The sequence below is a fragment of the Callorhinchus milii genome, unplaced genomic scaffold (assembly GCF_018977255.1).
Source record: "Callorhinchus milii isolate IMCB2004 unplaced genomic scaffold, IMCB_Cmil_1.0 Scaffold9, whole genome shotgun sequence".
Classification (NCBI taxonomy): Eukaryota; Metazoa; Chordata; class Chondrichthyes; order Chimaeriformes; family Callorhinchidae; genus Callorhinchus; species Callorhinchus milii.
The window spans coordinates 21364747-21380449 of NW_024704750.1; the positions used below are offsets into that span (position 1 = coordinate 21364747).

General features: G+C 43.1%; 1 protein-coding gene across 1 annotated transcript in view; it reads right to left on the reverse strand.

Moving 5' to 3' along the window:
• Positions 1–3535: 3535 nt before the first annotated feature.
• The window catches only part of sptlc2a (serine palmitoyltransferase, long chain base subunit 2a), a 60947-nt gene continuing 48779 nt past the window's right edge, over positions 3536–15703 (reverse strand). Inside the window, exons 10-12 of the mRNA XM_042338293.1 lie at positions 11937–12072; positions 11113–11242; positions 3536–3795 (exon numbers count right to left, since the gene is read on the reverse strand). Of these exons, the coding sequence (XP_042194227.1) occupies positions 3676–3795; positions 11113–11242; positions 11937–12072 (386 nt within the window). The 3' untranslated portion in view covers positions 3536–3675. The remainder of the gene's footprint in view (positions 3796–11112; positions 11243–11936; positions 12073–15703) is intronic.

The following is a 15703-nucleotide window of genomic DNA, read 5'->3' on the forward strand; positions in this document are numbered from 1 at the left end:
CCCTGGTCAGAAGGCTCCCGTGCGTTTGCTAACTAAGCTAGTGTTAATATAACCAGCCGATTAACTAGTAACAATATAGTCAGTTCAACCCTACAGCAGTCAACCCTTCTCTGAAGTCGATCACAATGCAGGTTACAACATGGGGGCCTGTGGAGAAAGGCCAACCTGCCTTCAAGACTCACATAGAAGGGAATGGTCTGAGTACACAGTCGGAGGAGCACACAGTTGAATGAACGAGTTGTGGTCGCAATAAATAAATAAACTACTCGGGACAATTATTCCTGATTTTGCTTCTTGTAGTAGTTTGATTATGAACAACTTCAGGGGGGCTGTGGGCAGGGGGAGTGTGGGCAGCGGGTGTGTGTGTGTGTGTGTGTGTGTGCGCGGGAGGGGGTGTGTGTGTGTGGGGAGAAGGGAGGTTAATGAAGTACTCCAGAAACCAATGGCTTGATGCACCTTTGGGAAGGGAAACTGTTAAAGAAAAGCACCATCGAGAAAAAAGAATGATACAACATGAGCCCCCTCGGTGAGCATGTCCTCACAGGCGGCTTAAAACAAGCACCAAGTAGAACAGTTCTGTGTGTGTGTGTGTTTTTTTTTACATAAACAAAATGAACCTTAATTGCCTCCAAATAAATGCCGTTTGCTTGCTTGCAATGATCGAGCGCACATTAAATCAAGACTCCAAAAATTATAGATCCCAAATTCTTGATCTGTGCACGTGTTTTTTTTAAAAAAAGACATTCAATCCCACGTGTTTAACACACAAGGTGGGTTCTGATTCCCCTAAAGCTCTCAAACCTGCAGAGATGTGGTTTGTATGCAATACCAACTTGTTTTAGGCCCCTGTATGGATACAAGTGGATCAAAAAAATCTGAATGATTAAAAGCACAGTATAAAGAAACATTTAAAAAAAAGCCACAGAGAGTGATAACATTTGGTAGGCTTCACAGAAACCCATCTCCTCCTATCAGTTAAATATTGCCCAGATCTACTGGGAGGGAGGTGATTGAGGTGGGGGCGGGTGGGACAGAGAGACAAGAGGAGGCACTAAAACTGAAACGTTCCCACATTTTGGACTTGAGCAGACGTTTAGGAACTGCTGCACTCAACCTTCCCAATTACCAATCCAGTCTTTGGAAAATCTCTTTAAAAAAAATATATGCACAGCAGAGGATATGATCTTGCACCAAAGTGAAAGCGCCATCCCAACCCTTCCCTCCTCATACACAGACAGATACAGTCTAGAGATCCTGATTGATCCCAATTTGGGCCTGCTGTCCTCCATGTCAAAATCCCTTCCAAAAGGCCACGAATGTATAATAATGAGCACATCTGGAAACGTGCACTCTCTTGCCTTCTGGAAGCCCCATCGTTGCTGTTTTGGCATCAAGTAAACAACAGACTAACTCAATCAAGGGTGTTTCACCAGTACCGACAATCAGGCCAGACTCCTATGCTAATCGTGCAGAGATCGAATGCGTTAGCCTTCAACCACTCAGTCACACTGCACCAAATCCAAGTCAACCCAAGGTTCGATTGCTAGCTATTTGAAACGGGTGCCAGAAATGAGCTTCAAAAGATACACCATGAACTAGTAATAGAGCCTAAAAAAATCAAATCACGGCACTTAATAAATCTATGATGAACAATTTCTTTGTTGCAGTAGAGTGAGGCTGCTCTCTCCTCATACAGACCCAGATTTTTATACGTAGATTGCAATATTTTTATTCCCTTAGGATTTTTTAAAAAAAAGGCACTAAAATATCTCCCAAAGCTAATGCATCTGGTGGGTTCAGGGCTAAATCCGCGCCTCTTCCCAGCACAAGTAAGAGTGCGACGGTCTATTAAGCTGAGCAATTTAGCACAACCCCTCCGGTCCAAACGGCCCCCCATTCCTAAAAGATGAGTTTTCCGACGAATATACTTATTCTGAAAGTTTTTTTTGGAATAGAAAAAACAACTACATTGCACAACAAGTTTTCGAACGCAGGAGTGTATAAACAGTTCCTCCTCCACACACCTCCTATCCTCCTCCCCCGTCCACCCAAACACACAGCAGGTCCACAACACGGCGTACCTGCGCTCGTACTGTGCACGTTGCACTCCCGATTAATGCAGGAAACATCAACGCAACCTTCGTGGGATGCAACGAGGTTGGAATTGTGGAACGGGATCACGGGTAAGAATTCGGGAGCTCTCAAACGGAGAGGGTTTCTGGCAATTACAACAGATTTTCGAGCCGAGTCACTGGTGGGCAGCCACAAAGTTCATTGTTTGGGAAAGTCCCAAAAATATTTTGGAATAAAAAAATTTGCGACACACACCCTTTGCATTTCAAATCAGGTGGATTTTCTTTTGGCCTTAATATTCATTCACTTGGGAACTATAATAGTAGAGCAGTGTCTTTACTAAAACCATTAATGGGAGTGTCACAGGGTAGTGCGAGTTCAGCAAACAGTGGTGAGGTTTTGGTGTGTGTGTGTGGGGTAACCAAGATGGGTTCTGAGTTACCCGCGACTCTGAAGCAAGACAGAGTTTCAATATAAACCGTAAACCTTTTTTTTGGTCTATTTAGGCTTGTCAAATATATCAAAAATAAAAAGATTCACACACAGGTACAAATATGTCTTAAATATTCCAGTCTTTGCAAGAAGATTCTTGTGCATACACAATGTGCAATAACATTTAACTTTTTTTTCCCAGCATTACTTTTATACAAGACTAAGTGTTATATGACTTTGAAAGTTTTTTGTGGTGGGGGGGGGAAAAACCAAAACATAGGAGGGGATTGGTTTCCGATATATTCTCTGTGAAACTGAGGAATGTCTACGGCCCTCAAAGCTCGGCAAAAGCCAGGCTACATCACCAGAGCGTTGCACAATGAACGGATATTGTTTGGGGAAGAGTGAATCAAGACTTCAGAGCGGTTATAACCATAGTGTTATTCTCAAGGAGATCGCCTGATCTCCACAGTGCACCAAAAGCAAAAAGGTTTGAAAAATTATCCTTCCCCTTTTTCTTTTATTTTGAAGATTTTCTTTCTCTCTTGTGTAAAAAAAACGCTCCCATCCCAGTCCCCTCCTCTCTCGGGACAACGAGTTTGGCTCAAAGACTTGCCACACACTCTCTTGCAGATCCAAATGACTAACTAACTGGTAGCTGAAGAGTTATGAACAAGTGCACTTGAAACAAACACTTTGACCCATTAGAATTGGTTTTCTGTGTGAGGGGAGGACTGGAAGAGAGCGCGAGGAGAGAGAGAGAAAGCCATTTGTATTTTGAAGAATTTAGTGAGAGGGACATTGAAGGTGCCATCTTTCTATATTGCACAGACCAACACCTACTATAGCCCACAGTGAACAGAGTTTAAAGGATGGGAACTAGGATCACCTAGTTATCGGAAACATTAATTCTGCAAATCCACAGTTTGTTTTTCAATAAATAAAAGTAACACTGAAAGCTCAAATGAGATTAATTGATTAATTTCATTAATTGAAAGCTCCAATTAATGAAAACACAAATGGCTTTGTGGAGTGGCGCTATACAAAACCCTCTAGTTCAGTAAAAAATAAATAAGTTTGAAGGTTAAAAATAAAGAAGCAGAGTGGTTCTGTAAAGTGGAAGCAAAGACAAGACTTGCAGCATTTGCCCAGTGCCTGGCACAGTCCAGTTCAATCCTCGTTTTCTTCATAAGTAGTTTCGTCGAAGGAACGGTCTATTAGGGGCACCAACTTGTGCCGAGAGTATTTCAACTGCAGCAAGTCACCAACTTCATCTATTACTTTTAAAGCCTAAAGGAATAGAAAGGGAACAAGATTATTCATTAGGAAATAAATCCACACACTCAGCTGGGCAATAATAATAGAATAATAATTGCATTTGAGATTTTTTTTGGTCAGCTGGGTGTCTGCCGCAAGTGTAAACTCATCACCATGCTTAAGAGAATCCAAACCAAACTGAGAATTCCATGCATCTCATCTACATGTGGAAATCTGAGCGGTAGATTATTGGAATGGAATGCACTCTCTCGCTCCCTGGAGGGATGCATCCTGCTTACCTAATTCCGGAAAGTATTGGGCTGGCAAGAGCCAAGGCTTGGGAGTTTTTTGTGGGGACGGGGGAGAGAGGGGTAAATGTTGGAGCTAAAACCTGCATAGTTTGCCATTCTGTCTGGCATTTGATATAGCGCCTGATCATGTCGATGAGACGTCTCAAAGCGCTTCACAGAATATATTGTAAAGTGGATTGACTGTATATTTGATGGGGTGCATGTACAAGCATATTTAAAGTCGTGTTTTAAAACTAATTCAAAGGGGTAGCCGCTGACTGAATAGGTTGCTTCATCAGACTTTGCCTATTGGAAGCTTCCTCTCACTGCCCTCTGCCCCTAGCAAAACAGCAAATCAACTGTTAAATGTCCCTGGCAAACCCATTAACACAGCCTATGCTTTTCTAACAACTTGCTGATTGAACGTCTTAGCCCAAGCAAATGTACAAGTGGCAGTACCATTGAATATAAAACACAGGAGGCGGGCGGCCATTCAAGCTATACGCCGACTCTCTGAAGGAGCTACCCATTTAGCTGTGCCCTTTCCCCTTTCCCTTTTATATTTTTCTTCATAAAGTATTTGTCCAATTCCCTCTTTAAAAGCTATTGTTCATTTATCTTGAGTAGGTTTGTATCTCTCACTGGTGGGCAGCCAAAAAGCTTTGTGAATCCTGGTGTTAAGTGGCAGCAGATGAGGGCATAAGAGTTCATGCAAGGCATTCAGCAGGCAATTTCACCTTCTTGGGAATAGAGTATTTCATGGAAGTCGGGTCTGACATGTTGAAATGCCTCAATTTACACTGGCGTTGATACCACAAGAGAAGGCAGATGTACAACATGTCGTGTTCTCTATAACAAAGTGATTGGGGTGCATCATAAATTTGCAACAAAACGCCATCAATTTGCAACAACAACTTGCATTTACACAGCGCCCCTCACGCAGGGTAGTGTCCCAGGGCGCTTGACTGTAGCCGAGCATGAGGCTGAGCCGGGGGTAGGGAGGTGACCGCAGGCACGGTTGAAGAGGAAGGTCTTCAGGCGTGGCCTGACGATGGGGAAGGAAGGGGTCAGGCGGAGGGTTAGTGGAAGAGTATTCCAATGTTTCGAGGCGCAGTGGCTGAAAGCGCGGCCACCGATGGAATGGAGGGCACGAGAGGTGTGCAGGAGGTCGGAGCCTGTCGAGCGGAGGCAGTGGATTGTCGGGTAAGCAGATTGGAGAGGTAGGGAGGTGCTGGGGTGGGGCATGAAGGACTCGAAAACATGTGAAGAGCTTGAAATCGATCCATTTGGTGACGGGGAGCCAGTGGAGTCCGGTTAGAACTGGTGTGATTGGGTTACAGAGTTTATGACGGGTAAACAATCTCAAGCCATTCACAGGAAATCAAATTTAAGATTATTAAGACATTTAAAGCCTTGCATTTTGTAGCACCTTCAAACGTTCCAAGAGGTCTCGCAAGTAATTGCGATTAATTACAATGATTATCTGCAGACAATTGCCACAGTCAAGGTCCCAAAAACCACCTACATGAGAATAACCATTTAATTAGGAGGACTGTTGGACTGGAGACTGCGAGAAACTCCCTTCTTTTTGAAGCCCACAGGTCTTTCAGACCATCTGAATGTAGCACTCGAGTACAAGCTTAAGACTTAAGTGCCAATGATGGGCTTGAACCTACAACCTTTTGATCTGTCGGTGGGGGTGCCAACAACTGAGCAAAGCTGACATCAATACAATCACGTGGGTACAATGGCCGAGTTGCTTCATACTAAGAACAAGATTTCTGCAAGATCTGGTCAATCTTCTTGGTAACCGTAATGGGGAGCAGCATTTAGGGCGAAACGTTGGGAAAGTTTCCTTACTCCACAGGCTTCTGTTCACCTAACAGCAAGTGGGAACCCGGTTGTTAGTCGATTGTCAGATCGCTTTTCCGGAGGTAATAAACCCTTCAAAAAAATAATGATAATAATTTGGTCACTCAATCCACGACTGTTTGTGGGACACTGCTGTACACAATTGGCTGCTGTGTTTCGCCCACAAAATATACACGGTATATCCTGCGAAGTGCTTTGAGACGTCTCAAAGGCATGATAAGGCGCTGTATCAAATACAAGGATTATTATTGTAAAGTGGAGTGAGTGTATTTTGTACAACTGCTGCTCCCAACAGAAGGAAAGTCACAAAATAAAATTGTTCAAAGTTTTGGTATAATGCACGCTGCTCTTCAGCTGAAAGATCTGCCCATTACATCTTTGGACAATTACAGAGTTCATTAGATGAATAGTGAAACCTTACCGTTAATACTTAAAAGCCCAAATCCAAGCTGTGTAACGGGAGACACCCTGGAGATTAAGTTGCCGCAGCCCATGTGGAACTGATTTTTGTTATTTTGTTTAAATAAAAATGCAAAGAGTTTTACGAACTCCAGGATATAATGGGCTTTCTAATTTAAATTACCATATCATTGCAGAAACTACAGAGAAGATATTATTCAGGCAGGCACACATAGACGCACACATAGACACACACACACACACGCACCACTTTATGAATACTGCTAATAGATTTTCAATGTCGTTATGGTACTGCGAACCTTGGGGAATTGAAGATTACTTGATACTTGCAACTTTCATCTTGCGCCAAAAATCTCAGGCCTGGAAAGTTGATTTAGATAAGTATTTAGTTAGGTAAGTATTACAAAAAGTCACAGCTGAAAAATTGAGTTCAGGTTTTAACCCTTTCATTCAGCTGAAATTCCTTTCAAACCACAATATAAAAAAAAATATTGTTTATGGGGGGGTGGGGGTGGGGGGGAGGGGGCGCAGGGAGAAGAAAGATGGTTGTCAACACTGCCTGCAGTGAACACTAAAAGGAGCTGGACTTGCAGCAGGTTGTAACTGAGAGTTTGTGTCTAACAATAGTAATCCTTATGCCTTATCACTTCTTCGAAACGTCTCAAAGCGCTTCACGGAATGAACGGTAAAGTGGATTGACTGTACTTTGTGGGCGAAATGTGGCAGCCAATTGCGCGCAGTAGCGTCCCACAAACAGTCGAGGATTGAGCAATTAAAATTATTATTGTTTTTTTAAAAAAAGTAACCATTAATTTAATAACCATCGCTTGCAATTTAACAAGGGTTAAAGTACATTTGCCTCGAGGCAAAAAGGGTCCAATTCTCTAAGATTTTCAATTTTCCACAAGGGATTTGGGGCGTTTTCTTCCACAGACTTTACCTTACAACTCCCTGGCAGGGAAAGCCCCATCATCATTTTTTTTTGACTCATTACACAGGAATACTAACCAAATCCCAGAAAAGCCACAGGATATGCGCAATGCAAAAATTAAACAGAGAAAAAAAAACCTCAACGCGGATTAGATTCCAATATAAAGTACAAAATAAATACAGGAACCTCAAAACATGGTTGACCATTTTGGTGATCCTTAAAACACAATGTTTTTCGCAACTTTAAAAGGCTTGGTGCTAAATTGGGAGAATTCATTCTGCTGACTCCCAACGTATCTCCCCCATCACCTCAGACACCTTTCTTTCTACTGAGGTGTCGAAAATACAATTGATTTATACAGTATGTAGTCGGGAGGAATCAATTGGTACGCTCTGATATCTCTCTCACCCATTATTATGTATGTGTGAGCTTTGGCAGTGAGTGCGAGCTGGCTATTCCACTGCAGGCAAGTCAAGCGGAAAAGCACAACCTGGTTGTTATCCAATGCTCTCACCCATGCACTGTCCACACATGTTAAATCATGGTCTCGTTTAATAATAATCCCTGCATTTGATATAGCGCCGCCTTATCACATCTTCGAGACGTCTCAAAGCGCTTCGCAGAATATACTGTAAAGTGTGGTGACTGTATATTTGAGGGCGAAACGCGACAGCCAATTGCGCACAGTGTCCCATAAACAGTCGTGGATTGAAGCGACCAATTTATTATTAGTACTTTTTGAAGGAATTATGACCCGTGGGAAAGTGATCCACCAATCGATTAACAACCAGCTTCCTTCTTACCGCTAGGTAAACAGGTGTGTGGAGTGAGGAAACTTGCCCAACATTTCGTCCTGCCCGGGGAATCGAACCCAGGTCTCTCGTCTGCAAAGCGAGCATTCTAACCACAGAGCTACAGGACACCACATTTGTAAAGTCACCGTTCAAAATGAGCGGCTCTTTCTCTGGTTCTACCTAATAATCCTCCAGATAAAGCTCGACTTCACATCCTGGCAGTTTGTGGGACGTTGCTGTGCACAAATGGTTGCCAAAAAACATTCTCTACACTTCACAGTAATTACTGCAAAGCACTTTGAGACATTTGAATGTGATAAGGTGCTGTAAAATGCACACTTTCTTTCTTCTTTATTATTTCCAGATGTGGGTTAAGAAGCACTAATCTAACTTGGGGGTGGGGGGTGGGGTGGGGGAGGGAAACATTTCAAGTTACTCATTACTTGGCTGGTACTCTTAAAAAATAATTAAATGTTTAGCAAGTTAAAAATACCAAACATTTGAAGTGAGTGCGCTCACTAAGACGAGTGAAACCTACCCTTCATTCCTCTTAGAAAGCAGCCATTCAGTCCTGTTTGCATTTCAAGCGCTCTGGGACCCTACCCCTCATGAAGGGCGCTATATAAATGCAAGTTGGTGTTGTAGCGTAGAATAATAATACTTGCATTTGATATAGTGCTTTTCACGTCTTCTAGACGTCTCAAAGCGCTTCACAGAATATAAAGTGAATTGACTGTATATTTGTGGGCGAAATGCGGCAGCCAATTGCGCACAGCAGTGTCCCACAAACAGTCGTAGATTGAAGTGACTAATTTATTATTATATTTTTCTCTTGAGGGATTATTATCAGGCGTGTGGAGTAAGGAAACTTGCCCAAGATTTTGCCCTGCCGGGAATCGAACCCAGGTCTCTCGCCTGACAGGCGAGTGCTCAAACCACAGCATACCCAGGCGATAGCCTGCGAAGAGCTTCAATAGACAACAAAGTGTCAAGAAGTTGAGCAATGAAGAATTGGGGAGACTCAAAGCTGGAAAGCACCTCACACCTGGCTAGTAGGTGAGTGAGGAGTTGAGCTACAGATCAGCCATGATCTGATAGAATGGCGGAACAGGCTCAAGAAGCTGAGCGGCCTGTTCCTGGGCCTATGCTCCCAGCTCTGCATTAACAGTTCCCAGTTCTGTTGGTGGAAAAACCCTAAAAAAAAACTGACCCATCACTCACTCACTGATCAAAGTTTTTAAACTCAGTCTATACAAAATACACACACACACACAGGCAAGGATGCAAAGACAACTTTTGGCGTATCAGTTATCAAAGGCAGACTGTACGGAAAGCAACTTGTGAAACTGGGCAAAATGTGGCCAAGGCATTCCGGTTATTGAGCTAAGTACATGTGGATGGATGAAAGACAAAGTGTAACATAAATCCCTCACTTCCCAGCAGCAATGGGGGATTAAAAACAGAAGTGCAACATTAAGCTGTCAAACCCACTACACCATACCCAAATAAAAGGTTGTTGCTATATTGCTGAGGAATCTCACTGCATCATTTATCAGGTGCTGGGCACTCGAAATCAGTGCAAAGAGCCCGAGGCAACTGTGCCTTTGGCTGTGTTGCAGGGCAAACAGACATAGAAAAATATTTTGTGCGTGGCATTGCAAAGCAAACAAACAAAAAAAGAAAGCTTGAAGTTAATGTGCCTTGCTTCAGTTATAGACTTTGATCACTTAGATATAAACTGGGCCAATAGAAAAATGCGGAATTTGCTACAAACCTTCCATAAATGCAGTTTCCGGCCCAGAAAAATGGGCTTCACTGATTGTTTGTGTGTCTCCGTGCACGTTTGTGTCTGTGAGTGTGTGTCACTTTGTGTCTGTGAGTGTGGGTCTCTCTCTCGCTCTCTCTCTCTGGATCTGTGTGTAGTGCCGGGATCTGAGAGCTCCTGTAGTCTTGCTGGTGTTTTGTTAAAGGAGCAATTCATTTTTTTTTTGAACAATCTAATGTGTTACTTCCTCATGTTTAGTTTTAATCAATAATGTGAAAAAAATGTAGGTTGGCAGTAAAATGTACGTCAATAGCACCAATCAACTCCCCACCATTTTCTGCGAAATCCGTCAAAAATGTGCCCTCAAGTTTGGGGCAAATATTTCCGTATTTTTCGATTGGCCCAGGATGTAAACCCTCCCTCTCCTCTTCTCTTCTGCCATATTTTCCAGCTGTTTACTTAGCGCTCTGGAATCTCCTTTTATCTCCTGTCCCATGGGGAGCACACCAGTAAAAGTTATTGCAAACCATGTGGGCGAGCCTGAACACAGTAGTCTAATCAAGTTAATATAAAGCAGACTTTTGTAAGTCACCTGAAGAGGCTTCAAAACTGTGTGTGGACCTGCCAAAAGTTACAGGAAGAAAGCTAATGGACAAGCTTCTCAAGTGTTTATCACATCACTTTAGTGTCAACGTTAACTTTAACGCAACACATACAAGGTTTTCTAAACTCACTAGAACTACAGCAACCACTCAGTTCTCTACCAAACAGCACAAAGAGGGCACAGGTTCTAAATTTCTAAAGGGCAATTTTTAGACAACAGGAAGCATTTCTTTACAGTTACCAGGAAGGGCGAGTGGGGCCAGACTGTTAAGACCCACTTACAATAAAATAATTCTTGAATTTGATAACTGTGCCATATCAGGTTGTTGAGACGTTTTAAAGCGCTTTACAGAATATACTGTAAAGTGAATTAACTGAATATTTGATGGGCGAAACACAGCAGCCAATTGTGCACAGCAGCGTCCCACAAACAGTCGTGGATTGAGTAACCACATTAGTATTATTTTTACTCAATTAAGAAACTGCGCAACTCTGTCATGAAAACATTGCAAGGAGAGTTTTGTGAAAAGAGGAGATCAAATTGGCGGAAAGGGCTATCTTCAGTCAAGTCTATCTTGTGAATGAAGACCGTCAGTTTAAGGCACGCATAATTACAAGCTGCTTTATTGAATTTCCATACGCCCACAAGGTCATTTAAAAAGAAGGAAAACTTACTATATCCAGCATGTCTGTGGTGTGAGCGGCAGACACACAGAACCGAGCTCGCGATTCGATAATAGGAGTGGCCGGAAACCCCACTACAACCACGCCAATGTTTCTTTTCAGCATCTCTCGCCCAAAAGCACTGTGGAAATGAAAGAAAAAACAAAGAACTCAACTTCAACTCACGTAACACAAACAAGGCACATGTAGAGAGCTGGGAGGGAGCAAAAAAACAACAGATGAGAGCAAGAGCTTAAGATCAGTTTGCAGTTTTTAAGGAATTCTCTTGCCTTGCGGATAAGACTTGGCTGAGACTCTCGTTGACAGAGAGGGGCATGATCAGAGGCTGTGGATATTGGATCTATTCAAATTTTCAAGACCAAGGTGGATAGATATTTGTTAGGCCAGGGTATGAAGGGATATGGGGCAAAGGCAGGTATTTGGAGTTGAGGTACAGATCAGTCATGATCTAATAGAATAGCAGAACAGGCTCAAAGGGGCTGAATGGCCTCCTCCTGTTCCTATGTACATTTGTTCAAAGATCCGCCACTCCTCAAGGGCGAAAGGAAATGCTGGAGCTGGGATGGGCTGACGGAGGCTCAGTGAAGGATTGGGATCTGGCCTTGTACATTCTGTGGGACACTTTGTTCTCGTTTGTTATTGCGTGGCTCAGTATCGGTTCCCGGGAGCTACGCGGGGCTATCTGTGCCACAGACCAGAGCAAACATCTTTAACTCACCATTTTGGTGGGTTTTTTTTCCCTTTTTTTTAAAAAAAAGACAGCTTAAAACCTGAACTTGCAACTACAAAGCCCAAGAAATGTGTTTCTAACTTACCCAATTTTGGCTGGCATATACAGCATCAAAGGCACCACAGGTGAATCATCGTTTCCATAGATAATGAATCCCATTTCCTTCAATCTTCTTCTGAAGTATCTTGTGTTCTCTGCAAGCTGCTGAACACGGCCTTGACCTAAAACACATTAAAGAAACGTTTGTGATTTAAAACCACAGGTGTAGCCCGACTGAACAGTAAAATACAGGACACGCCACTGGTGACACGAAGCAGATTCCATGTACAGTATTACACAAAACAGATGGCCGCGACTTTGTTTGAAGGCTGCAACAAAAAAAGTCTTCCGACTGTGTAAATGTGCTCCAAACTTCACACCAGAACCTCGATATTAAACCCACAGATGCGTTCAAGCATTTCCAATGAAAATTGGATAGGAGCAATTTGTGGGATCTGGATCACGCACATCATTCACCTTTCAGAAACAAAACACTGAACTTTAACCACAATCAAAGGCATGGTAGATAAAGAGGGCTCACTACAAAGTGGGGGGAAGGGGGTTGCGGTCGATGGGTGGGTGGTGGTGGTGGATGGTGGTGGTGTTGGGGAGAGAGGAAAGAGACATTAAGAGGGAAAAAAGATTAACTTGGAAAGGTTTGACCATGAGGAAATCAAATATCCTCAAGTTAACGGTCACCTCTATTCAAGCTTCCCTACAAACAGTTCCAACACCATTTCCCTGTCAAGCTCTTCTTCACCCTGTGATGTGTGCGTGGGCGCTAAACCAAATCCATGAAGGTCTCACAATTAGATTGGATCTCATAATTATCATCAATGGCCATTTTCAGGGATTTTAAAAAACTATTTTCCACAGGGTTCTTATCTCTTCTCCCCCCCCGCCCCCCGCCCTGGCCCCCACCCACTAACAAGCCTTCCAGGTGTGATTCCTGCTCAATCAGTCAGGGAATCTCTTTGACCGTGTGTGTGGCCGACAGCCTCACACTTTCCCTCCTTTCGTCCCCGCACACTGATGCCATACATGCCTGCAGTCATTCTTTGAGCAATTCACCCTGCGTGAAAGACACTATACGAATGCAAGTTGTCGTTCTTGTAAGAGCACTATAATTCACTTCAGTGTCCCCTGCTAGGGGGAGGAAAACAAACAGGGTCTGCACTCCTCATAACTATCCAGTGACCTCTGCTGGAGACTATTTGAAATCGAGACTTCATTGAGGGTCATGACCCACAGAGTATTACCCCAACAGAAAGGTTGGTAGTGAAACAAGATATGGCAAATGGTAGTTAGCTGGTGCCAAGGGGCTTTGTTGTTATAAAGAGTTAGATTAGAGAAGGAGATGAGTTGCATCAAGGCGTGGTTCTGGTAAGGAATGAGCTTGGAAGGACAAAAAAAAACAATGCATGTCGAGCAACACCGACACACAGACAGAACAATGTTGAATGCTGCCACTCAGACCAGCAATGCACTTTTCCTCTCTGAGCAAACGACTTGAAACATTCACTGTTTTAAGCGTACCGCAGCAACTAAAAGCATTTCAATTTTGCACGCCAGAGAAGGAACCAGAGCACAAATCTGTTTTGAGATTCCTAGATCGAACGGTAGAAAGAGTACGTTTGGTTTGCAACACTTTGATTTGTGGTTTGCGATTAGAACCTTGGAAATTCATAGCACTTAAGCTAATGCATTGGTCACTGCTTTACAATGCTCAGTCTGGATCGTAGGAGGCTTAACACATTCTATGGTGAAAATTGAAGTGTTTTTATATAATAATCCTTGCATTTGATATAGCGCCTCATCACGTCTTTGAGATGTCTTAAAGCGCTTATCAGAATATACTGTGAAGAGAACTGAGGGTATATATAAATTACATTGTATACAGGATATATATCTTACCGAAGACATCTGTAGAAAAACTGCTGAGTGTTTATCTTAAACATTACCACATAAAGTTCGGTCAATGACCCTTCACATCCACTGCATTCAAATGGCTGAAAACCTCCGCGATCTCAGCAACCAAACCCCCAATTATTTAGAAAGTTGTTGCTTCCGCGAAAATGGACGGTAGAAACGAGAAAGAAAAGGAACGATAAACCTTTGCTAAATACAAAAGGAGGAAATTTTATTGCAACATTGTCATGAAGAGTTTAATGAGGAAATCTTAGGCAAGTTTCCTTACTCCACACGCCTCGGTCTACCGAGCGGTAAGTAGCAACCCGGTTGTAAGTCGACTGGCGGATCGCTTTTCCGGGGGTAATAATTCCCTTCAAAGTAAATAATAATTTGGTCATTCAATCCATGAATGTCTGTGGGACACTGCTGTGCGCAATTGGCTGCCGTGTTTCACCCACAAAATACAGACTTTACAATATGATCCGTGAAGCGCCTCGCGCCATCTCGACGACTTGATAAGATGCTATATTATTGTTATTATGCTCAAGGGTAGACCTATATTTGAGACAGGGAACACAAGTACTTTTACGCAGTAAATGGATAGCTCGTAAACATTCGCAGGGGGAAAAAAAATCACGAGAGCTCGCTGCTGAACGCAGGGGGCTCCTGCAAAAGCAATTTAAAGTCTCCAACTCCGTTGGATGGCAGCTCAGTTTTAATTAAGCGATTCGATTGCGCAATTGTATTGTCAAACAGATGCTCACACCCTGGCGCCAATAACCTGTATTGTGGTCGTATCATTTTCAACTTCCCACACACCTCGATCAGGTTTAGTTACTTCTCTGAGTGCAGTCAGCGGGTTTAAAGTGCCGTTTTCTCTCAGCCGTTAGTACGTGGAGTCCTGTAGCGAAGTGGTTAGCTATAATCCTTACATTTCATATAGCGCCTTTCATGCCGTCTCAGAGCCTCTCCGCAGGATACACTTTAAAGTGTAGTGTCTGTATTTTGTAGGAGAAGGTAGATGGTGCTGCAACAAAGGATTTTTTTCTTTTTCCCCAATAATATTAAGATGAACTACCATAGAATTGGAGTCCTGCAGAATAGTGGATAGAGCACTCGCCTCGCATGCGAGAGGACCTGGGCTCATTTCCCAGGCTGAAGGGGGGGCGCAAAACCTTAAGCAAGTTTCCTTACTCCACACTGCTCTGTTGACCTAGCAATAAGTAGGAACCTGGTTGTTAGTCAATTGGCGGATTGCTTTCTGGGGGGGTAATAATCCCTAAAGCAAAGTCACGCAATCCATGACGGTTTATTGGACACAGCCATGTGCACTGGTTGCTGCATTTTGCCCACAAGGTATTCTGTGAAGCGCTTTGAGACGTCTCAACGAAGTGATGATGTGCTACATCAAATGCAAGGATTATTATTATTATTATGTTCAACCTAAACGGGAGCAGAATCAAATGTTTCTACATCACACCTATAGACTAGCTCCAATTTGTATACACGGACAGCGTACAGAATGCATTACAGTGCCGTAACAATACAGATGGCAAACTTGATCAAAGCTCAAGTCAAACTCAAGCCAGATCCTTTTAAACGTTCCAACCAGCTTCATAGGTACAGACGGAATTCATGGAAACAGTTCAAGCCTTACACATGCTTTCACCTCGCTTGGCTTTCCCTCATCTCTGCGGCATTGCCCACCTCCGGCAATATATTTCTGTGTATCTGCTTCATCATTGGTTTCAGACTTCAGCCGTTCCACTTCCATCCACTGGAGCTCCACTGTGGAGTCCAACTTCCTTCAAAACCCACCTTAAGACCTTTAAGAGGTGCTGTTAGTCACCTTTTGCCAAAATAAAACTTCCTGAAGAAAGACCAGGCGTAAATTTCACCTGT